Here is a 26,078-nt window from a genome sequence, read left to right as displayed (position 1 = left end):
CATTATTATTATCATATAACACTTTCTTTTATACATTCTAAATCAAAAAGAATTCAATAGAGCACAAGGAAAGACTCTCACACACTCCAGGATGCTTCTTCCCCACCGAATGCAAACCCTCCCATCTAGCACTCTTCTGTCTTAAAAGTTTCTGTAACTATGTGTTTGTATCGCCCCAGCCTACATTCAACCTTGTCTTCAGCAGATATTTTGATCTTTCCTCCTCTTTCACACTAATTCTAGCCAATTTGGTTAGGTTGACCACAGAAACTAGCTGAGTTAAAATGAAAATACCTGAAATTAGCATCAATGAAAATTTAAGTATGGACTTACTCTCAACATGCACAAGAAATAAATTTCCTTGACTGGAGAGAATATATTTCAAATTATTAGCTCTAGTTAAAAGTCAGCTCTATATAAAAATGTAGAAAAACTCAATAAGTGGGTCTCTGAGTATATTAAAAAGAGAACACTGATTTATAGGTATTTAAAATCAGAAGTTCAGTTTCACAAAAACCCTATTTTGTCCTGAAAAGTTGGATGAACAAGCTTACCTGGATTTTTGGCTATTGTACCCTGGAGGGCTCTGTGAGAGTATGTGGAGTACCCCACTAACTTTGCCAGAAGGTCTCTGTTGCTGAGCAGTTCCTCCAAACATTTCAACTGACCCACATTGGGATAAAGAAAAATTTTATAAGCAGCTTCTCGAACCTGTATTTAAAATAGAAATGGTAGAAGGTATAATAAGTACCAGGACACAAAGGCCCATGCAATGACTATGTAGGCTAACTCTTGCTTCTCTATTGTACAGGTGATCACTGCTTTAAAAATAAAATAAGGGTTTATACAGGGTGAGTAAAGTTTTTAGAATCATACACTAGTAGGAGATACACATTCTTGACTAGAGTTCTCTGTTATGGGGCATGCTGGAAAAAACTATTACCCAATGCGTGTGCCATCAAGCACCTTTTCCAGGTAAAGACTACAAGCATTAAGGATCTGAGTAGTCTCAAATATCAATTGTTATTGATCATACTTTAAAAATGCGGAGTTCTTTATGAAAGATGAATGATTAAACCATTTTCATCATTCAAAGCATTTATGGAATTAATAAGCCCACAGTTGAATTTTAGGGCTTAGTAACACTCAAGTATTCTTAAAGGTATGATTATATTGTCACTGAATTTGGGGTTAAAACAGTAGCAACACTCAGATGGGAGCTGAACTATGAAGAGAGCAGAATGCACATACCAAGTCATCTGGGGCTTCCGCATGTAGACCGTCAATTATGACATGATTTCCAGTGACTGCAAAGTTACGATGAATGTGTTCTGGTAAGAGATGCTTCTCAATCTTGCTGGGAAAGTTAGTTCCCATAAGAAATGTATTACTCAAGTCCAAGATTTTCACATTCAGGTCCACTGCTCTTTTACGCTAGATGCAGATGGAGTAAAAGTTATTTAAAGGCACTGAAAGTAAAAGTTCACAACTGATTTAATAGACCATCTATAAGGATGCTAAAGCAACATATATGACTAAATTAATTGAAGAAGAAACTCAATATGTTAAATAAAATGAACATTGAGTATATTGTTTATGCCATAAATACATAATAATTTACTTTAAGTAGTGTGTTAATTCTCCTTTCGATAGATATTTAATGTCCTAACAGTTTGTATAGTGTTTCTATATCTTAAGATTTATGTAAATTCTAGAGATCTATTTTATACCTCGGTTATATAACTAATCTCTGAAATTAACAACATTGGGAAATACAGGATCCTTCCCTATCCTCCAAGATAACCTCTTAGTTAAGTGAATTGGAAATAGCAGGTGGTTGAATCTAGTCAATATGATACTTGTAAGTATTTGTAGATTAAAGAGAGCAAGTTGAAGGGTAAATATGAAAATATACTGGGTCGTAAAAGATGAGACCAAAAGGAAAGCAAAGGAATCTCTGCAGGTCTTCACAAGAGTAAAGTGAACATCCAGAGGGGCTGCCCTGTAGCAGTTCTGAGGCTGCACACACTTGAGCAGAGACAGAAGGACAGCAGTGGAGCGGGGAGCAGAGCCAGACGGAGCCCGCAGGGCAGGGACGCACCCTCCAGCTCCGCGCCGGCACCCGTCAGCCTGCCGACTCACTGACAGTGATGTGGCTGGCACACCCATGGGGGTTTTTTCTGGCAGTCACACCTTTAGAACATACAATCGCCTGAGAAAATGTGTATTGTCAAAGGGGGCACCACAAATGTTTTGGAGGAAACATAAAGTAGTCCACGTCATCTGTCCGGTCTACTGCAGGACAAGCGTAAAGTTGTAATTGTAGTTATTGTTATTAGAAAACTAAGTGGGCATCTGGACCTGCTCTTATAATGACTTCAGGTGAAATCAGATGCAGAACTTTCTGGGATGGGGGTCACTAGCTGTCAACATTCTAAACTGTACTATGACCCTAAAAAAAGTTAAGCAGCACTAATACTTTTTAAAAGGTATTTAAAATGCCGATGTACACTTGATAAGATGCTGGGGAAAAATCAAGTATATATTAACAACCAAAATTTTACAATATAGGGGCGCCTGTGTGGCTCAGTGGGCTAAGCATCCGACTTTTGATTTCAGCTCAGATCTTGATCTCAGGGTTGTGAGTTCAAGCCCCATACTGGGCCCCATGTTGGGTTCCACGCTGAGTATGGAGCCCATTTAAAAAAAAAAAATTAAAATATCAAGAATTCAAACTTAAGGTCAGGGGGAAAATTAGTTTTCAGGTACTTCAATGTCTTTATAGTCCAGATTTCTCTTTACCTATTTTGTCTCTATGATGGCCATTTATCGCCACCTAATGGTAACCAGTGGAATAACCAAAAAGGTAAAAGACCAGGAAATTACACTGTAATTCCAAAAATATTCCCCAAAGCCTTTTACTCTGGGGTGGAATGGGAGGGGGTGGGGAGTGATACAATTATTTCAAAGAATTTATCACCTGTTAAAATCCCCAGAAAATTAAAAACTGGGTTTACTTCCTGCCTTCACCAATTCCCAATAACATTTCATCATTCTGAGATAAAGATGCAGTACTCTGAACTCAAAGAATTCTATGAAATTGTTGTGTTATTTAGCAAATGATTCCTAAAAAACATATACTTTCATCATTCTGAGGTAAAGATGCAGTACTCTGAACTCAAAGAATTCTATGAAATTGTGTTATTTAGCAAATGATTGCTAAAAAATATATACTTCCATTCATTTAAAATTTTTAAGTTATACCCAGATGAGACCTTAAAAGTTAAGAAATTATTTATTTCATTTTAATTTAATTAAAAATTAAAAAATAAGAAAAAAGAAAGAATACAGAAAGAATACATAGTTCTTTACAATTTGTACACATTATGTAGGTGGGTCTCCTTCAAGATCCCTTTTCAGAAGTGTAACGTCTCCTTTTATCCTGTCCTAGTGGAGCCCCTTGGAGAACAGACACAGAAGTTACAAGAGAGGAGTTCATTAAGTTTAACTTTACTTGCATCTTTAATGTTTGTGGGTTCCAGGGAGTTACTTGCCAGAAGGGCAGCTATCCTTGTAAGAACACTTGAGAATTAAAAGCAGCAGGTTCAATGTTGTTGAAACAGACCTTGACTTGACACATAATACTTTTGAGTAAAGTTTCAAAAATATCTTTCCTGAGGATTGCATAAAATAACAAGACTATTCACTTATCTCTCCTAGCAACTCTACTACTCCCTGCTATCTTCCTTCTGAATATCAAACTTAATTAGTATTAGCTAGCATTATTATGATTTGTCACACGATCTTTCAGTATTTGCCAAGGCCAAATCTGGAAAAAGCATGACCAGCATTCTTGGTGCTTGAGAAGCCCCTAATTTAGGTAAGTAATGCAAGAGGAACAGCTTCAACAACAGGCACTTGTTTATCTTATTTAAAGATAAATGCCATGTGCATGAAAAGGAGTCAAATGGGAATTCAGATGAATAAAAAATTCCACCTAGGAGATAAAAGCTTCACAGACACAGTGGTCTCAGCATGAGGCCTTGGGGGGGGGGGGGTTGAGGCAGGCAGGCTCTGGTGAGTAGACGGAGAAGGAGGAGGAGGACTGAGCCACACATGAAAGCACAATATAATGAGTTACAGGGGCGCACAGGGAGGGCTGGGAGAGCATCGCCACAGATGTTCTTTGTTACATATTAGCTGCCATTGACAACGGAAAGTGAGAGGTTCTGGGCAGGACAGTAATGATCAAATCCATACTTTAAGAAAATCATGCCAATGTTCACAGACAGGTCAGACTGATCAGCAGGAAACCCGGACAGGGACAGCTGAACAGGCTCCGAAGTCCAAGCCTCCTCCACCTACTAGCTCTGTGACCTTGGGTAGATCACATAATTCTAGGTGCCTCAGTTCCTCATCTATGAAACAGGAATGATAGTAATACTCAAACAGCCCCAAAGCTGTTATGAAGATCTGATGAAAAATACATGCTTCAAATAGCAAATACTTAATCACTAGTAACTATAATGAGTATCAGGAAGACAAAGACCTTTCAGACAGCCCAGGTATATGGTGATAAGGTTCAAGATGAGTTGTTTGAGGGAGGCAGACAGATGCAGGAGTTCTACAGAAATGATCTGAGGACTCTGTAACTAATTAAGACATGGAAGTATGGGGAATTAAAAAATGTGAACTGACCCCAAATTTGTATTTGAGTGACTCAGAGACTAGCGGATTCACTATACAGAGAAGTACTAACAAAGAACTGGCTTGAGGAGGGGTCAATGTGTCCATTTTTAACAACATAAATGTACCGCAGAGCCTATCAGCCTTGGGGACTGCTGGGCAGCCTGTGTAGGCTCAGGGTTAGGGCAGGAGTCTTGTGCTGAGTCCTTAAAGCCACATAAACACAAGAGTGCACCAGTGGCTCCAACATTATTCAAACCCAGCAACAAGCAAAATGATATTACCTAATGCAGGTGCTATACATCCCGAGACCCTGACCTCTACTTCCCAATGTACTCTGATAAACTGATCTCTATTAATAGGTAATATTATGTCCTATTTAGTAGGAGAAACATAACTACAAAAAGAAAATAGTCATAACCATAATAGACACCAAGCAAGGAGGGGAGATGACACAGAGCAGACGGATCTGGTGGTGGTGGTGAAGTCACCCTCATTCTTCCAGCCCTGAGTGTACTATAGAAATAAGGGCATTCGGCTTGTTAGGATGTTGTGTTCTAGAAAGAGAAGTGGCCAGGGTCAGACACTCTGGACTCTTAAGGATGGAATCCTGAACCAGTCACTTTGTCCTATTTCCTATCTGTGAAAGGAGGGGTCTGAACAATGTCTATGGTCCCTCGTATTCCAGAGCAGACACTGCATCAGCCCTGCCTCCTGCTTCCAGAACAAAACCGTGTGGATCTTTCGAAGACTGCAGAATATGAGTAAGTACACTTATGTAAAGGTCTCGGTGATAGTCCCTGTACCTCCACTCCCAGACCTCAATCTTCAAAATTCTCAGCTTTCCTGTTCACTTGCCTCTCCTTCCTGGTCATCCATCAAGGATACACGACATCTAAAACACCCCAACGGTCTCAAGTAATTTCTTAGTTCTGAGTTATCATGGATGATAGACAAACTTCCAGAGAGCACCATATTCAAATATAATAGAAGAAATCCATAACACAAATAACCTAAAGTTTTTATGATATGCAAATTTAAGCAACGTACAAGGACTGTAGCAATAAATATACCAACTAAGTATTAGAAAAACTAGGGGCGCCTGGGTGGCTCAGTGGGTTAAGCCTCTGCCTTCAGCTCAGGTCATGATCCCAGGGTCCTCGGATTGAGGCCCACATCGGGCTATCTGCTCAGCAGGGAGCCTGCTTCCCCGTCTCTCTCTCTCTGCCTGCCTCTCTGCCCATTTGTGATCTCTCTATCAAATAAATAAATAAAATCTTAAAAAAAATTAGTAAAACGAGCAGAGAAAAACAGAGAAGAGTGAGTCACCTTTTCTTTGTCTAGATGGATTCCGCTGATTTCAAAATCAAACATAAACAGTTCAGCCACTCGCCTATAAACAAAATGAACCCAGGTTATAACAGGTAATAATAATTATTAGCAAAATCACTTTCTTGTTAAATAAATTGGACTTTTTAAATAATACTCCCCAAAAGCCAAACGTATGCATACACACATACATACAAACACACACATATATACATATATACACACATACACACAAACACACACACAGATAATATGTTTGAAACCAGGAACCTAACATCTTAGAAATCAGGCAAAACATCCAGCTGACTGACTGGGCTTTTAAGCTCTCCTATAGATGATCTGGTATCATATGTATCATGTTAACTGTACAATAAGCCTTAAATTGAACCGAAGGAATGACGACTACTCCATGAGGTCAAATTTGTCTGCTACTTTTATTCTAGAAGAGATGGACATCTTTTCAACTGTCCACTGTCTTTCCTTCAAAAAATGTTTGCCACAGGGGCGCCTGGGTGGCTCAGTGGGTTAAGCCGCTGTCTTCGGCTCAGGTCATGATCTCGGAGTCCTGGGATCGAGCCCCGCATCGGGCTCTCTGCTCTCTAGGGGAGCCTGCTTCCTCCTCTCTCTCTGTCTGCCTCTCTGCCTGCTTGTGATCTCTCTGTCAAAATAAATAAATAAAATCTTTAAAAAAAAAAATAAAAATAAAAAAAAAAAATGTTTGCCACATACATTACACAACCCACCAAATAAGTACTTGTGGGACATACACATGCTGCCCGATTGCAAACAGGTAAGCCTGTATACAGATAACTATAACACAGCTTTATCTAGCGTGTATATTTAACAGAAGTATACTCTAAGGGACTTGTGGGTAAAGGCATGTATGTTTCATAAGGCATGGTCTCATAAGGGGACAAATACTTTTTGAACAAATGAATACAAGGTTAAAGATGTAGTAAATTTCCTAACAGAAATACGAATAAAGTATGTGGGGAGTTCAAAGAGAGTCATCAAGCAGGTTCCTTACTTACCAGCTTCCATATACTTTATGCTGAATTTGCTTAAGACTTGTGAAGGAAGGTTCCTCACCATTTCCAGAATTAGTACTAGTTTGCATTGTAGAGAGCATCATTTTTAATTATCATCAAATGCATCTGCAAACTTAGGAGCAAGGCCTAATTTTCCCACCCTTTCCCTGCTGTTAACAATTCTATCAGAACAATTAAAAAAAAAAAAAAAAACCACAGTGGAATAGAAGGTATCTTGATAATATCTAAAGTAAGGGGCAACTTTTCATTAATTTTCTCCTGTAATATTTTATACTTAGAAAGACACCTCTCCCTTTTTAGTTAAAAGTCCATTTGATATTGTTTACTTCCCATTAGACACCAGAGGAATTAAAATACTGAATCCATAGCATATGGTAAATGGAAGAAAATTGTGTCTGTGCTGGAAACAAGACGTTACCATGCTATGCCACAAAAGCTTGGACTGGTACACACAGCTCTTCAAACACATTAGAGTAAAACACACGGTCCCTGATGTCCAGAAGAGTCTAATATCATTCTTAAGTAAATCTGATAACTACCTATCAGGAGATCAGGAAACAAGACTGTATCTCACAGAGCTTATGCTAGTATTACTAACATGCAAGAAAGAAATAACTGCACATCACTTCTTTATTGGCAATATGAAAATTACACAGTAAATGGCACCTATTTATCTGGTGCTGTGGGGGAAGAAATTAGAAAGAAATAGGACAGTCAACCAAATTAACCCCTTATCTCCTTCCCTACTACAGCTATCCTAGTCCAGGCTGCTGCCCGCCCTTGCCCTGATATACTATAGTTAGCCCTACTGGGTCACCTTGCCTCTAGTCCTCCATCCCTACAGGATGACCTTTCTCAAGGTCAGAAGTCCTTGCTGTGATGAACTTAGCACCTCATGAAATACCCTCTCCTCCACTGTGAGGTCTCTCTGAAGGCTTTCCTCCACTACCAGCCAAATTAGGGGCCACTGCTGTGGGCTCCAAAGCATTTATGATTTCCATTTAACAAACTCATAGCAACAATGTCCACAATAGCCAAACTACGGAAGGAGCCAAGGTGCCCTTCAACAGATGAATGGATAAAAAAGATGTGGTACACATATACAATAGAATATTACTCAGCCATCAGAAAGGATAAATACCCACCATTTGCATTGGCATGGATGGGACTGGAGGGGATTATGCTGAGTGAAATAAGTCAAGCAAGGAAGGACAATTATCATATAGTTTCACTCATATGTGGAACATAAGGAACAGCATGGAGGACCACAGGAGAAGGGAGGGAAAACTGAATAGGAAGAAAATCAGAGAGGGAAACAAACCATGAGAGACTCTGGATTCTGGAAACAAACTGAGGGTTATAGAAAAGAGGGCACAGGAGGGATGGCGTAACTGGGTGATGGCCAATAAGGAGGGCACACGTTGGGATGAGCACTGGGTGTTATACGCAACTAATGCATTGTTGAACACTACATCAAAAACTGCTGATGTACTATATGCTGGCTAACAGAACATAATAAAAATTAATTAAAAACAGTTTAAAAAATTGTTAGGAGAACACAGAATTTTTTAAAAAGGTTGTACTGGAGCCATACGATGGAAAGTCATGTACTGGGTTGTAAATGGTTTATAAGGATGTTTAAGTAGAATAAGCAAAGAGGAAACAAAAGATAGCTTCAACCAATGTTTAAAAAAAGTCAATACATGTATTGCAGAACATGAAAAATAATTACGATTTGCTTTACATGTAAGAGCTTATTCCCTTATTCAGAGACTACAAACCTGAGGACGCCGCCATGATAATTGCTTATTTATTTCAACTCCATCCAAATCCCAATAATTAAAAACATAAAACAGTGAACACTTGGACAATTTTTCAAAGGCCTACTGTATGAGATTTCCAGTTTTTCTTCCAACTAGTAGCAGCTATTTAGAATATTAAATTCTTTGATGCTGTGCCGGAAGCTGAGTTTCTTGGCTAATGAGAATTGTTTTCTTTCTCTTTAATCCTGCTGCATGCTTGGAATCAATTTCAGGTGTAACACCTCTTTCCGTCAATAATAATTTTTTTTAAACTACTACTTTTCTGGAATTAAGTTATCTAAATATTTGATCTACTCTCCTGGCTTTTGTAGACTTTTCATAAAGGGTATATTTATCTTCCTGATTATTGTGAATCGAAGTTCTTCTAAAATTCTGAAAATTCAATAGACCACATTAATAATTTAGTCACTTACCTTCTTTCTTAAATAAAGTGCTTCACTTAAGCCCCTAAAATATCCCCATTATCTCTACCTCATGGTGATCTCCCTTCCTGAATAGTCAACCTAAAACACACTCTCCTCTCTCTTTTCCAGCAAAGGCATTTTCTGTTTATTTTAATAAGAGGGGGGGAAGATAACAGGGGTTAATAAATGGGGATGGAAATGTACTGTATATGGTAAGTTTATTATATAAGTTTATTGTGTAACAGCTTTATGTAGAAATGTAGAGAAAAATGAAAATCACTAATTTCACCAAAGATAACCACCACTATTAAAATTCACATGAAGAACATGTGAAATTAAATAAAATACGGTTAGAGAAATTAGCACAGTGCCCAGCACATAGTGGATACTTGAAAAATGTTCGCTGAGTTTCTGAATGGACGTATGTATGGGGCACTTAATTCCCTCACACTGAAACATCAAACAGTCTGGCTGTTGGGGCAGGTGGACTGGTGGGAGACATGCAACAGGACCCCGTCCTGAGAAGCAGAGGCAGAGGCAGCATCTTTGGTCTCATAAAGATACTGTCTCAGTGGCAATGAACTTGTGGCTAACACCAACAACAAAAAAGACCTTCCCTTGGCTTCTATCCAATCTCCTTTGAATATATTATACTACTTCTTTAAAATAATTGGGAGTCACTAAAATAGATTTTTGTATCCTGGTTTTTCCTTTAAAATTATACCACAAACATTGAACACTGCACTATCTCTTTAAATACTCTTCAAAAACATGGTTTTTAATGTTTGTAATGTTTGGTCGTATGGATTAAAGATATTTTCATTTTTCCCACTCCTATAATCCATGCTATGACAAATATCCCTGTTACGTACATCTCTTTATCCTTATTTATTCCTTAGGATACGTTCCAAGAATTAAATTGACCAAAAAGTTGTCCTCCATAAATATTTTTATCAGTTTACACTTAACCAGAGAGTACCCATCATCCCAAGCCATTAGAACACTACTGCTCTGTTTCAGCTTTGTTAAGTGAAGGGCTCTTTGTTCGATCTTTCTTGAAGGATGGTAGAATCCCATTCTTTGAATGACTACCATGTACCAGACATTTTACTTTCATTACTTCATTCAAACTTCATAATAAACTTATGAAGTACTTTTTTTATTCTCCTACAGAGGAGAAAACAAGACCTAGAGAGTCAAGGAGCCAATATCCACCCAGGGCACTCCAACAGCAGAGGCCGCGTGTGCTATCCCCACTTCACACGATTCCCAGTGTTACACTTGCTACACGGTTCCAAGTTTAATGGCCATCTGCCTGCTATTCCTTATTTTGTGAAAGGAGAGTTTCACAGAAAGAATCCTTTACCTTGTTTTCTATCAGGAGATCCACTTTTTTGTTTTATTTTGTTTTTTAGTAATCTGTAAGGCCTCCTAACACAGTAAAGATATTAACCCTTTAGCATATAAGTAACATTTGTCCCATTATGTATTCTGACTTTGAATGTGGAAAAGTTTTACCATACCAAAGTTTGTAGTCTTTATATCATCAAATCAATCATTGGTGGTCTGACTTTGGTATTATGAGAAGACAGACGTCTCACCTTCCAAGACTGTCAATTCATACCTTTAAGTAATCTACTTTTTCCCCCAAATAGTTATCTCCTGGCCTAACATCATTTACTGAAAACCAAGTCTTTCCCTACTGATAGGAAATAACACTTCTATCATATAATAAATACAGTCTTGCATATATTCATGACTGTCTGAATTTTTCTTTTCTTTCATTGACTATGCTGGCAGTATAAAGTATAATGCTCTTTTTTTTTCTAAGATTTTATTTATTTATTTGACAGAGAACACAAGTAGGCAGAGAGGCAGGCAGAGAGAGAGGGGGAAGCAGGCTCCCTGCCGAGCAGAGAGCCCAATGTGGGGCTCGATCCCAGGACCCCAGGATCATGACCTGAGCTGAAGGCAGAGGTTTTAACCCACTGAGCCACCCAGGTGTCCCTATAATGCTCTTTAAAATATAGCAGTTTTATAATGTCTCACTACCTGGTACAAATCCTTTTTTAGTACTTTTCTCAACAGATTTTTCCTGCCTATTCTGGCATATTTATTGTCTATGACTTCAAAATCATTTTAAGTTACAACAGAAAAATCTTCCTTTGTAGACTGGGTAGCACTAAACTTACAGACCAGTAGAGACCACCCCTGAAGCTTTCTTCTCTCTTATCTCAGACTATGGTACGTTTCACTACTTAAATATCATCTTTCATGCTTCCCAATGTGTGTACATGCCTGTGTGCGCGTGTGTGTGTGTGTTGAGGTTCTACAAGCTTTGTGGTCCTGAGTTTATTTCAAGATATATTACAGCTTTTTTTTTGCTCTTGTGACTGGGATTTTCCCTCCATTATATTTTCTGAAGATGATGTGTTTGTTATATTCTTTGCATACAAGAAAGCTCTTAATGGTTTTGGAAAAACCCAAGTGAAACAGGTTTCTTTATAGCTGGGCTTCACGAAGACCGCAATCAGCTAAAACTGTTTAAGAGCAGACAGTACATTAACTTAACTAATGGGACCCTTCTGGGAATACTTTTAGAACAGCTCATAGAACACAGACTTCATAGAATGTATCAAAGAATAAGAGGATGATCTACTCAATTTAAATCATTTCTTTCATAACCTGTTATGCCAAGATAATTGGTTAAAACCACAATTTTCTGTTTTATACTTGCACTTTATAATTTGTCATCTTGCACGTATTTACCACACACAAGGTTCTCTCTGGGGGCTAGCCAGCTCTCCTGACGACGCACAAGTTTCATGGTATTTCAGTTTTAGTACTTCAAATTCTTCTTCCTCCCATTTCAAGTTACCTTTCCTTTCTAGAATACTGATATTCTGCCCAGTTCATTTTTCCCAATGTAGTTACCATTTTGTTACTTTAAAAATCCTCTTGGCATTTTTAGTGACACCTAGAAATGAGGTATGTATCCTGTTAGAACAAGTCCTTTGCACCTAAAATAGTCTGCTAGCCCACTGCAATTTCTCTACGTTAAATGTAGAAAAATCAATCTTTAGCAAAGTCAAATTATGAATAACCTGCTGTCTCTACTCAAAGTCGTACCATTGAATATAAATACCTATGAGCAGGCATTCAACTTTTGTTTTGCTAATGAAGACAATATCATGCTCAAGCCTAAAAGTATAGCAAAGACAGACTATTCTGATGGTACAGCTAGCTTTACTAGTATCCTGAGACACAAGATCAATGAAGCGAAGTAAGATCAAACCACTATCTACATATTAGAAGTCAGGTGAAAATAATCCCCCAAAGACAGCCTCATCGTATGGTCCATACAGCATGGTAATCATATATCCGATTAACAAGACCCCAGTACCAACTGATCCCTACAGAACAGGACCTCATGTGGGGGTCAGAAGCCACATATGGAGACAGAAAGGAGGGAAGGAAGCAGGAGGGAGGGAGAATCAAGGAGTGAAAAGAAGTGCCCCATAAATAAAAAGTAAATAAGTGGGACACCTGGGTGGCTCAGTAAATCTCCTGAGTGAAGAGCCTAGAACCCAGAACCCAGGGTTCCAGCGACTGCCTTCGGCTCAGGTCATGATCTCAGGGTCCTGAATCAAGCCCCACATCGGGCTCCCTGCTCAGCGGGGAGCCTGCTTCTCCCTCTCTAGCTCCCTCCTGTTTGTACACTCTATCTCTCAAATGATTAAAAACATCTTTTTTTAAAAAAAGTATATAAGTTATAAACAGGTAAGAAAAAATATTAACCTCTGTGCTATAAGTAATATATAGATGGGTTAATGACACACTTCTAAAATCATAAATAAATACATTTGAGCAAAGAAATATGGTATCCAAAATCCTCTATCAAATGCAGTGACTTAGAAATTCAGCTTTTTCAATTCAGAATAATAAAGGTAATCAAATGAACCCAAAGAAATTATTTCAAGGCTCATGACATCCAACCAATCAATAAAATCAATTTGCTTCTCTCTTCTGGTGGCACCAGCTATAGAACTTCAAGCAGCGAGCTAAGTGTTACTGCCAACTGCTCACAGAAAGTCATTCCTTTGTTAAGCACTTACTGCAGGCCAAGAAAGGCTGCCGGTGCTGGGATGCGGCTCTGAACAAAACAGACCAGTCCCTGCCCTCCTGGAGCTTCCGGTCTAGCCAGGCAGAGGGATGTAAACAAGTCAGCAAACAGATCATGCTGGAAATGATTAGGACTGAAAACACAAGCAGGGTAAGAGGATGGGGCATGACCTGGTACCAAAGAGGAGGAGAGACCATTTGAATGAAGTCCTAAAGAAAGTGCCAGAGTCATGTTGACACCTGGGGAGAAACACTGTGGACAAACAGGGGCTGTGAGTGCAGAGATCGTGGCGGGGGAAGGGGTGGTCTTCCCATCTTGCCCCTATAATCACAACCATAATGAACGCAAAGGAATGAGTAGTACCTGGTTTCTGGATCAAGGGAATCCACAAGATTTTTATCAGCTAGCAATTTTTGCAAACTTTGATATAATTCCACATTTGTGTTCAACCTAGAAAAATTACAAATGAAAAAAAAATTAAATGATTTTCTAACACCTTCTTTTTAATTTTACATTAAGAGAATGGTGTCACATCCTAGTATACTTATGCCTGGAGGCCAAAGGTTTGGGGGTTTGTTTTGTTTCTTCATTTGGAAAAGAAATAGCATAACCACAGTTAGTACAGAAACAGGCAGTCCTTAAGCAAAGCCTCAAGGTACTAAGTGTTCCGAAAGGTAAACAGATACATTTAAAGCCACAGGCAGCAGCTGGAACCAGAAGAGAAGACAGGAGAGAGGGGAGTGGGAGGAATGAAGTAGGGTGATCTGAATGATCAGAGCCCACTGCCATTGAGAAGTCATTGTTAGCAATATGCCCGTGGCCGTTTGTTTCTTTAGTAAGAAAAGGAGTGATGATGGGAGGAAGGTTAAACACAGATTCTCCAGTTCCAAAGTGAAGAGCCGAGAACCCAGGTAACATTTGCCCATCGGGGCCAGAGTGGCAGGCCCACATGTCGAGGAGAGCTCAAGGACACAGGCTTCGGGACCCCATACTAGAGTTACAACATCAACCCTACTACCACTCTGTGACTTTGGGCAAGTATTTGAACTCCCCCAGCTTGTTAGACTTCAGGTCACCCCAAGGGTTAAATAAAATGTTCCCCCTATGAAGGAACAAATAGTAGTTATCATTAGGTGGCCTTGCCACTCTGTCCTTGGTCCCCCAACCTGAGTTCTGCCCTCAACCCAAGCCACAGTCCCATTACTAGGTCCTGAGTTCTTTCTTCTTCCCTGGATGCCAGAAAGACCTGGCACTCTCGGGGCTAAAGAGTGAACTGGTTTTAGATACAATCTGCTCTCTGCCCCATGGACCCTCAAGGAAGGGCAAGGCTGTAAGAACCATCTATCCATTCCTACTCAGGAACTCAAGGATGGTCATGTTCCCTAGTCAGTGCATAATCAAACACCTGCAGCTTTGTAGAAATCCAAGAGTTTCTGTGGTTCTCATGGGCCATCCCCAAGACCAAGGGAACTGAGGCAGTCACCTCAGTGGGAAAATGGTCAACAAGAAGGGCAGGCAGGCATACCCCCTCTCCCGCTCCTAGGCAACAATCCCAGGAAACCAGGAGAATATCAGTGTGGGCACCTCCTCCAGGCCTGCTCCCCCTACGAGCTACTACATGTCAAAAGGACAGGCATTCGAGAGCCTGCACTGTAGCCTCTTCAAAAGTTTCAATAAATCTCCCACGTTACGTTTTATGTCATGAGATCTTAAAGTCTCCATTTTAGTCTAAAGCTGGCATTAGCTCTAAACAAACACACCTAATTTTAGGCTTTTATTTCCTCTACCCGAAAATCAATCAATTCTACACATGCACCTGAAATCCTCCTGTTTCTTGAAGATCAGCGGAAGCGGTAACGATACAGTTCAGTTAGACCAAGGAGAAAAGGAGTCCTGGTGCTCCGCGAGGAGTGAGAGCAATCCCCGGCCCTCCAAGGGCCTCGGGCCAGCCGCTGGAGTATGGCCAAGAAGGAAAGACTGAAACGCTCTCCAAGATGAAGTGAAGACCTTGCACAGATCCTCTTGACCACACTTTGCTACCAATTATGGCTCCCTTGTTGTCCTCCCACAAAATTAAGAACCCACATCCATTATTCCAGAGCTGTACCTAAAATCAGGCCCGATACAGTGCTCAAGGTGCCTCAGGCAGGCACCCAGGCAGCTCTGACTCATTTCCTAGGGCTTTTCCCTGGGTGATGCTCTTTCTTCCAAGGAGACCCCAATTCCAGTCCCTTCCTCATGCCCCGTATCTGCAGTGCACAGGGACCAGTTTTATCTCAGTCAGTGAGTCGGTTTTCAATGGCTGTAAGAGAATCACATGCACTGTCCCAAAAGCAGCAAATGCTGCTCGATGGGTCAGAAGCAGGAACAGCATCTCCTGAAGGGCTGGGTCCTCAGCGAGCCTTGTCAAACCAGAGAAGCCACCACGCTTGGCCACCATGCTCCTCCTCCAGCTTCTGCTTTGTCAGAAATTCTTCCAATGGTTTCCAGTTGTAAATTCCTGCCAGGTGAGCCCTGGCACTCCCGCTGGCTTTCGACCCTTTCTGACATGGTGTCTCGCACCTAAGTGCTTTTGAACATGGCACTGTCCACCTCGAAGTCATTTTCATGAGCACTTATGAGCTCTCATAAGTGGCTTAAAATATTTCAATTTATCTCAAGATTGCCTGAAAATAACTCACTTCATCAAGGCCCCAGCCTACCTCAGCCCTCCTTGAGATGTTAATGAACCCCCTGACTAGTCCTCCCCACCCCAGATCCCAGGGACCCCAAGGCTACCTGTCTCTGACCCACAGCCATTAGTGCAATAGCAATTTAATCACAGAATCATCAAGAAACTCCAACTTGCCACTGAGGTACTAAAAAACTCTCAATGTAAACAACAATAGGGGGCGTGGGTATTAGCTATGTGCCTGATGCCTCTAGAAGCACTCTAGAAGCAACTGTCTCATTTTCCTCACAGTAACTCTAAGAGGGAAATCATGTTATTACTTCACTTACAGACAAGGAAGCTAAGTGACAGAACAGATGAGCAGAGATAAACAACTCGTTGCGCTGCAGGAGCCGGGGAAGAGTTCACAAGGGCCTGTCCCCAGGGTCCTCCCTCTTCCCCACGGCCCTGCGGGGACAAGCGCTGGAGACCAAGTTCTTCAAGCACAAATCCACAAGACCACGTCACCCGAGGTTGTAATGAAGGGGAGCAGAACATACTTTTCTACCATGGTGCCAATACTTCTACAAGCTTCTTCCGCCGCCTCTCTGAATGCGCGCTCTGGGTGAGCAATTTTCACAAAATCGGCCTAATGAAGAAAGACAAAACCAAGAGGGAATTTGATGGAAGCTTTCTTCCAAGATCTGAGGGTAAAAATGAAAACCTGAGCAAGTATGCCATTTGGCTGGCCCTACTGCATTTCCGTTACTGACATTTTCCTAAACCAGTAGGGCTAAGCGGCTTCTTGCTGAACATATATTAACTCTTATTCCAATCAAGGGGGTTTCATTTCAAAGAAAATATGTTCACTAACCTTATTTCAGAAAAGCCTTTCTCCTTCAAATATAAACACCAAGTGAATTCTTCCTAATTCTACGGTTCAAAAAAGCAGAATCTTCTCTCAAATATTCTAAAACTTCCTAACAAATATTGTTTGCAGTATGGTGCTCACACGTTTGCCGGGCTCCGCTCCGGGGAAGAACTACAGAGGCAGTTTTTTGTTTTTTTTTTCAACTGACAGACAACATAGTTTCAAGACTGATTTAACTACTTTCTTGCCTTTGTGCAGAAAACAAAGGCATATTCTCTCTTTATAGGCCTTTTACTAAATATGAATTCCCTGTCTCAGCTGAAATGACTCCCAACTACGAGTGCTAAAGTGGCTTCAATACTGAGTTTAGCATTAAACTGAGATAGAATTCTTTTTACTTTTTTAATGAAATCCCATAAAACCAGACTTTAATTTTCATGTTAATTGTAGTATGTTGCAAAAAAATGCAAGGGAAATACAAAATACCACGTACCTTCTTCATTCTCCAAGAAAACATATGTGACTATAATATGAAAGAAAATCACCACAAGGTAAAATTTCCTAATTTTATTATTAGTTTTCAATGTAAGAACATTTAAATCCATAGTTTTACACATTTGACGTAACAATAAGATAACATTAATACTAGAGCACCTGAAAAATGAGCTATGTAAAATTTACAATTTGTATAAATTACTAATCTACATGTTGCAGAATTTACAATCAATATTTATTTCAAAATACTGGCATACATTTTAAATTTCATTTGTGGGGCACCTGGGTGGCTCCGTCAATTAAGCATCTGCCTTCAGCTCAGGTCATGATCCTGGGGTCCTTGGATGGAGCCCTGCAGGGAGCCTGCTTCTCCCTTTCCCTCTGCCCCTCCTCCCCACCATGCTCTCACTCTCTCTTCAGCTCTCTCAAATGAATAAATAAAATCTTTTAAGAAATTCATTTGTAGGGGCGCCTGGGTGGCTCAGTGGGTTAGGCCTCTGCCTTCGGCTCAGGTCATGATCTCAGGGTCCTGGGATCGAGCCCCGCATCGGGCTCTCTGCTCAGCAGGGAGCCTGCTTCTCCCTCTCTCTCTCTCTCTCTGTCTGCCTCTGCCTAGCTGTGATCTCTGTCTGTCAAATAAATAAATAAAATCTTTAAAAAAAAAAAAAGAAATTCATTTGTAATAGTGATGAGGAAAACAACACTGTTACATAAAAGAAAAAGAAAGCAAAACCAGACGACCATTTGGTGGGAAACAACAGTTTCTAAAACCCTTGCCTTATTACAGTATTGATCTTACTGGCAGGTAAAGTCTTAAAAATTCAAAAGGAAAACAGTTCTTTTAATTTTTTTACCCGAAGACTTCCATGTGTAAGTCACATTTACAGCTTTTTAAATGAGATATTACCATACCTCATAAGTACAAAAATCTTCAAAACTAGGACAAGCTATGAGGCAAAGAGTTAAAAATCTCTTACCAAGGGGCGCCTGGGTGGCTCAGTGGGTTAAAGCCTCTGCCTTCGGCTCAGGTCGTGATCCCAGGGTCCTGGGATCAAGCCCCACATTGGGCTCTCTGCTCAGCAGGGAGCCTGCTTCTCTCTCTCTCTCTCTCTCTCTCTCTCTCTCTGCCTGACTCTCTGACTACTTGTGATCTCTGTCAAATAAAAAAAAAAAAAAAAAAAAAAAAAAAAAAAAATCCTTACCAAACAGAAGCACCAAAGCAAAAAAAAAAAAAAAAAAAAATCCTAGAATACCACTTAATTAAAATGAGGCTAAGACAATAAATAAGCCACCAACAAATAAAGTCAATACTTGATGGCACATAAGTGAAATTCCCTGACAAATATTTTCCTTTTCAGCTTTCAGTGACACAATTCCGTGGAGAAGGTCACTGTGAGGCGTCTTCAGGCATCTCCCGGGTCCTCCATCATTCAAAGTGCTTGCTACACACACACTTCAGAACAAGATCAAGACCCTACAAAACCAAGAAGTGACTACAATAAGCCTGCAGCACACCTCACTTCACTCTCGGGAAAAACTCTTTCAGATACTTTATCAATTTCCTTAAAATGGGGAAACTCACAGTGACCGTATGACAATCTGAAGGGTGTTACTGCTCAATTCCGGTGTGCGGGAGGGGGAAAACGTTCCAATCAGGGAACAGCAAAGTTGGGGAAGTGTTATGTGAGGTGAGAGGTCATTCTCAGAGGACAAATGATTCCATTCATCTGACATTTTAAAGGAGACAAACTACAGGAATGGAGAACAGACAGGTAGTTGCCAGAGGTAAGTGGGGAGAGCTGGGTGGACTATATATAATTCAGGGGCTTTTTTGGGGTGATAGAATAGTTATATATCCTAATTGTGATGGTGGCTACATGAACACATTAATTAAAATTCATACAATTGTACCATCCCCAAAAAGAAGTCAATTTTACTGTATGATAATCTTAAAAGTAAATAACAACTTAAAAAAAAAAAAAAAACAGGGAGGCTAATTGACTTTCCAACCTCCCCAACGTAAGGAAGACCTATTCACTGGACCCTAAGCAGCCAGACTGCATGTAGAAGGTACAGAAGAGCAGGTGAGGGCATGAGTTCTGTGGCCAGGATTCCTGGCCTCTGAGCCCAGCTCCATCACTTCCTAGCTAGATGACCCTGGGTATATCAGTTCACCTCTTACTGCCTTTCTTTCCTCATCTGAAAATGGGAGATATGCTGAGAAAGTTAATTCAGTTAATCCAGGCAAACCTCTTACCAGGGTCTGGTGCCTCATAATATCTAAAAAAAAAAAAAAAAAAAATCTAAAAAAAAAAAAAAGTTAACTTCAGAATATAAACTCCATGAGGTCAGAGACTGTGTCTGTCACAAGCCATGACATTCCCAGTGCCTAGAACAGTGCCTGGCACATGGTGGTGACTCAGTATTGAATGAATGTGAAGAGAAAGGTATATACAGTCCAATAGCAAGTCAACAAGATCCCAAGGGTCCACAATGTGGAATTATGCGCATTACTGCAATCTCCTTCACTGACATGATTAATGAGGAGGTGGTCTTTGGGACAGATAAAATATCATGCCTTCTACCTCAGCAGTAGGATTCTTAGTGAAGAGACCTAGGTACATGTCTATATCCACTTCAAAATATGAAAAAAGGAAGTCCTTAATATAATCGGTTTCATATCCAAACCTTAGTTTTCACTGGAAAAGACATTCCTGAAAAGGTTTTAAAAAAACTGGCTTTTCGTAAGATTAATTTTATTATAAATGTACAGGTAAAGGTCCTATTAAAATTCTGATAGAAGTTTTCATGAATGGGGCACCTGGGTGGTTCAGTGGGTTAAAGCCTCTGCCTTCGGCTCAGGTCATGATCCCAGGGTCCTGGGATTGAGCCTCACATCGGGCTCTCTGCTCAGCAGGGAGCCTGCTTCCTCTCTCTCTCTCTCTGCTTGCCTCTCTGCCTACTGTGATCTTCAAAAAAAAAAAAAAAAAAAAAGTTTTCATGAATAAAGAATCTTTGTCAAATGAAGACTCTTTGCCATACAAGTAACCGTTCTTTTATTATACATCACATGTGCATTTTCTTAACTATACATATTAAAGTACAAGTTCTACATACCACCTTTTCCTATATGTTTTTTCCCCACTCCTAAAAACCTACTCCCACTATAACAAATTAAACCCAACAGCTCTCAAATAGCTTATATGCTGTTAGTCTAGGCGCTGCCAAACCAAGCACCAGATGCTTTGAACCCTAGAGTCCCTGACATTAAACCTAATGAACTTAGCTTAAATTTTAACACCTTGACAGAGCGGTAGCCTCAAGGCTTACAGTAAGCGTCTTACCAAGTCGGCCACCCTGCACAAGGAATCAGAAAGCTCGTCGAAAATGAGCACGGTCTGGGGTCCAGGCGGCATGGAACACACACGCTCCACAAGCAAGTCTGCCTTTCTCAGGGCGTTTTCTTGTGCGATCCGAAATCCTTCTGGGGCGCTGAGCTCAGGAACTCCAAAAAGACCCTGCAATCCAGAGAATATTTCCTATGTGAGGCTAAAAATATGACTTTTTTGGTATTAAGCCCTTTTTTCATAAAGGAATCTTGGTTTTCATTGGGTGTATCCTATCATTATATTACCTGTCATCACAGATACTATGTTCACATTCCCCACATCATTCCACATAAATTAAGCTATGAATATTTTAAGAATGGACTTTTTAAATATTTCATAAAAAACAAAAATAGAATGATAAAGGTTAGCTGCTCTATAGATGACTAACATGTTGATTTTTTAAAACAGCAAGAGGTAAAACTTCCAGGACAGATAAGGCCTATTGTTTCTGCAAGAAGGGATGCATGAAATTAACCTCTTTTCAAAATGAAAGAAGTTGAAGAAAACACAGTTCCAGGCAGAGCAGAATCGGGACCAAAACCAAATTAGATTCTTTACACTGATTTAATTTGATTCAAGTACAGACTATTTTTCATTTCCCAGCACACCTCCCCATACTGGAGGATGGGAATTCTAAACCTCAGACTACCAGTTATGGTAATGACAAAAGAACTACATAAACCTTTGGGGCTTTTTGTTGTTCTTGTTTAATCAAAAGCTGATTCACATATATGAAAATCTGTTACCAGTTTTATAATCATGATACACGTAAGAAAAATAAACCTAAAATTAGTTTTATTTCATCCACCCAAAACCAAACTTACTCTTTCCATCTTTCTACTCAGTACCTATAGGTAGTTGTTCTCCTCTTCACCCTAATTATGTTAAAACCGTATTATGTTATTTACCCACACGGAAGTTGGTGTAGCCAATTTCATACAAAAATATTTTTTAAACAAAACTAATGACAGAAATCAAATAAGAAAACACATCATTAGGATCAGTGTAACCATGTCCTAGACTCTCTAAAGAAAGACAATGTTAGAAATAATGAAGAAATAAAAAAGGCAAAAATAAAAGTAACAACCTGAAGTGGATAAAACCCACAAATGTGAAGTAGAACAGGCTTCAGGTAAGCCCCTTCCAAGCTCGCTTTCCTTTCACCTTTAATTCAGTCATTCAATAAACTTTGAGTGCCTAGGGAATGCCAGATACCATACTGGGTATGTGGAGATAGGAAATACAGAATCCAAAGAATTCAGTCAGTGACTTCCTCGGGGAAGAAATCAACGTGATCAATGTCATCGCATTATAAGCAATGAGACTCTTCTCAATAGTTTTGTGGGTTTTTTTTTTAAGATTTTATTTATTTATTTGACAGAGAGAGATCACAAGTAGGCAGAGAGGCAGGCAGAGAAAGAAAGGAGGAAGCAGGCTCTCTGCACAGCAGAGAGCCCAATGCGGGGCTCGATCCCAGGACCCTGGGACATGACCTGAGCCAAAGGCAGAGGCTTTAACCCACTGAGCCACCCAAGCGCCCCTAGTTTTGTGTTTTAAAACAAAAAGAGTACAAACACTGGGAAAAATTAAGAACGGAATTTCGAGCATCAATGGAATAGTAACCACACGACTACCTGATGCCCCCTATGAACAGCAGGGCGGGGCCTCCAATACACAAGTGTAGGGTTGGAGCAAAAGTGAACTTTAAGCCGGGATTGGTCTGAGTGTGAGGCGAAGGCGGGACCCTCCAAGCGGAATTCACCGCCACCTGCTAAGATGAACTATTTGAGTTCACGGGGAGCACGGGCTCACGAAGAGGCACGTACTGGGACGACACTCTGGGGACAGGACCAACAAAGGCCGCCCCGCTCCCTTAAACCAGTCCCTCAAAGAGGAGGTGACGGGCAAGGTCACCAAGAGCGCAAACGACACAAAGTGGGTTCGCTGCCTGGCTCCTCCCAGACCCAAAGGACCCCTCCTAGATCCCTGTTGGCCACGCGGAGAAGGGACCGGCTTATCTCGCGCCAAGGGGAGCCCCCTCCTGCGCCGCTCACCCGGCGCTCGCCGAACAGGTCCAGACGGCGGCCCTGGGGCTTGACATTGAAGGCGGCGCCCACCGGGGACCAGCTGGTGCTGACCTCTCGGGCCCGGATCCCGGCTCCGAGCCCGCGCAGGCCCGCTCGCCCCGGCCATAGAGCCGCTGCCCGGGATCCGAGCCCTCCCAGCCTCCAGGCGCACAGCATCTTGTTCCCAGAGCAGCCCCGTCCCCCGCCGCAAGTTCCCGCCCCTGCACCACAGCTCCAGCCGCGAGCACGCGCGCCGCGTTTCCAAGGCAGCGGCCCACGCCGCACCACGTGACGCCAGCGCTTCCGGGTCGGGCCTTGAGGACCCTCAGGACGTGAGCACGTCGGCGTCCAGAGGGCAAAAGCGTCGCCCCGCAGCCTTCATGGCAGACGCCGCGGTCTTGCGCCCCCGTGTGCCTGGAGTAAGGAACCGCCAATGTTTAAGTCTTCCCTATCACGTGACTCGAGCCACGCGGACAAAGTCTGTGTGCAGGGCCGGTTCTTCCTGGAGGAGGAGTGAACGCTCAGTGAACGCCGCCTGAGTGCCTTACCCGGCGTGACCCGGCTGGTGACACTCGTCGACTCTACGGGCCTGCACTGTAAACAGTGGTCAGAATTAAATAGACGGTGTGGCTGCAGCGTATGGCTACCTATCCATGAATCTTCATTTATTTTGACTTGTAAATTTTGTTATAATAATCTACAACATAAATTTGTAGAGGAAGGGTTTCGCCAAACTTCACTCAGCCATAGGGCAATGATAAGATCTGGGGGCAGGGGCAGAGAGGGACTCGTGATTTGGGGCTTCGGATGGCCCGTGTGTAAGGGCGTGGCCCTTGCGGAGCCTTAACCTCCTGTAAATGAGTGGAAATCACTCCTGGTTGGAGTTGGGGCCCTGTTCTCGACCAGGGTGGGAGGATTAACCTTGCTCACCTTCAGCGTGCTCATCTGCAGAGAGCTAGTCCTGCGAGGTGGCTGCGTCTTCCACCTTCCTGAAGGGCATGCATGCAGATTAAGTAAAAGGGTTCAGTTTTTCTTTTGAGAGACTTCTGCAGGTGGAGGGAGACTTCAGTAGTTGGAGAAGGGACTGAGGGTGAATGAAGCTGCCAAAGCAGCCTTGACATTGGCCTAGGTGTCTCAGTCCACGCACCTGCCACTTCTGGAGCTCTCACTTTCAGGGCTGATGGGAGTGCTGCTGAATGGCGAATCCACATGGGATGATCCCCTTGAGAATGATCCCTTCTGCAGAAGTGAAGCCAGGTGTGTGGGTATGAGAAGACCCCTCGGAAAGTAAACAAGAGGGAGGGCTTGGTACTGCAGCCTCTGGCCAGCTCCTCAAAATACAGCTCTCCACCTCATTTTTTGTTTGTTTGGGTTTTTTGTTTTGTTTTGTTTTTAACGATTTTATTTATTTATTTGAGAGAGAGATAGCAAGTAGGCAGAGAGGCAGGCAGAGAGAGAGAGGAAGCAGGCTCCCGCTGAGCAGAGACCCAATGCGGGGCTCTATCCCACGACCCTGAGATCATGACCTGAGCTGAAGGCAGAGGCTTAACCCACTGAGCCACCCAGGTGCCCCTGTTTTGTTTTGTTTTTTAAGTAGGCTCTACACCTACCCTGGAGTCCACAGCAGGTCCAAACTCACAACTCTGAGATCAAGACCTGAGCTGAGATCAAGAGTCCAATGCTTGACCCACTGAGCTACCCAGGTGCCCCTCTCCATTGAGGTTTTATGCAGGAACTAGATACCAAGTGAATCTGTTAAATCAGTGTCTGAGTGCAAAAGGCATTGATGGCTGTGGTCTTCTAAGACTGCAGAACCTTGATTCCTTTGCCTTGGGTGTCAGAGGTGTGAATTGTGCAGAGGACCAAGAACCCAAGGGAGCATTGTTATTCCCAGGCAATCCACAGTCACGTTTTCTTAAACTGCTTTATTTGAAATCTTTCCAGACCCTTATCTCAGCTGAATGTTTAGGCTTAACGTAAAGCTGTGTTCATTTTAACATTGCCCGTTGAGTTTAAGCAGTCCTAAGAACCTTCTGCAAAGTTCTAGAGAGCCAGAAGTTAAGTCCAGGAGTGGCACAAGCTTCCTAAAGATAGCTTCTAATCTCCCTCCCTACCTCCCTCCACCAAAAAAAGAAAAGAAAGAAAAAAAAAAGTTTCAAACGGAGTTTGTTTTCAATTTAGCATGGCAAGGAAAAAAGCCCAATTGATTGTATGGTAAGCTGTGATTTCCTTTTCTACTGATTTTTTTAATCAAAGATTTAAAATTATTTAAAAATCACTTAAATCATTTAATCATTTAATGATTTAAAATCTCCAAGTCCCTACCTCCATGGTGATTAATATCACATTAATATCACAGTATTGCTGACTGGTAGGTTCTTAGGGCAGCAACCCCACATGACAGACCCTGCCTGTGTAGCAGACCCTTACAAAGATGTCAGATGTGGGGGTGCCTGGGTGGCTCAGTGGGTTAAAGCCTCTGCCTTCAGCTCAGGTCATGATCCCAAGGTCCTGGGATCGAGCCCCCCATCGGACTCTCTGCTCAGCGGGGAGCCTGCTTCCCTTCCTCTCTCTCTGCCTGCCTCTCTGCCTACTTGTGATCTCTTTCTGTCCAATGGATAAATAAAATCTTTAAAAAAAAAAATGTCAGGAGTGTCGTGTAAAAAAAGAAAATTCATCAATATATTTACAAACATGCTTATTTCATCACGTTTTTTTCAAAGATGTTTCAAATCTGAGAGCCTTCCTTTAGCCCAGAATGATTGTCCTCCAAGGATACCTGTAATGCATCCCTTAAACCCAAAAGTGTCCTCAGGGGATGATGACTTGTCCTAACTTAACAAGGTATTCGGTGTCTCAGAGAGCCTGCATAATTAGAGTTTTAAAAACTGCAGTCCAGATTCAACCAATGAAAAATCATCCCATATGACAGATTAAACACAACCACACCCCTGCCAGTCAACGTCATCTTTTTGAAATCCTTTAAGACATGTTTTACATCTCATCTTCTATATTTGACCTCAAAAAAAAAATTATAAAGGCTGATATCCTGTGTATGATCATAAACGTATTTTTTCTTTTCACATCTACTTCAACCTATAAAGTTGTGTTCCTAAATAGAAAGGAGTTAGCACAGGTAGCCTCCCTGTTCAGTCCATAACAAAACCAGGCTTTACCCTGCGGAGAAATAGCT

At 41.4% G+C, this 26,078-nt stretch overlaps 1 protein-coding gene across 1 annotated transcript in view; it reads right to left on the bottom strand.

The window, feature by feature from the left end:
- LOC111159900 (mitochondrial intermediate peptidase) overlaps positions 1–23,088 on the bottom strand; it is a 175,389-nt gene extending 152,301 nt beyond the window's left edge. Inside the window, exons 1-7 of the mRNA XM_022522575.1 lie at positions 22,874–23,088; positions 20,775–20,948; positions 16,625–16,713; positions 13,778–13,864; positions 6,016–6,079; positions 1,252–1,434; positions 555–711 (exon numbers count right to left, since the gene is read on the bottom strand). Of these exons, the coding sequence (XP_022378283.1) occupies positions 555–711; positions 1,252–1,434; positions 6,016–6,079; positions 13,778–13,864; positions 16,625–16,713; positions 20,775–20,948; positions 22,874–23,062 (943 nt within the window). The 5' untranslated portion in view covers positions 23,063–23,088. The remainder of the gene's footprint in view (positions 1–554; positions 712–1,251; positions 1,435–6,015; positions 6,080–13,777; positions 13,865–16,624; positions 16,714–20,774; positions 20,949–22,873) is intronic.
- Between the last annotated feature and the right edge of the window lie 2,990 nt (positions 23,089–26,078).

Source organism: Enhydra lutris, unplaced genomic scaffold (genome assembly GCF_002288905.1).
Source record: "Enhydra lutris kenyoni isolate GAN:26980312 unplaced genomic scaffold, ASM228890v2 scaffoldscaffold71, whole genome shotgun sequence".
Classification (NCBI taxonomy): domain Eukaryota; kingdom Metazoa; phylum Chordata; class Mammalia; order Carnivora; family Mustelidae; genus Enhydra; species Enhydra lutris.
This window is presented reverse-complemented; position numbering and strand designations above follow the sequence as displayed.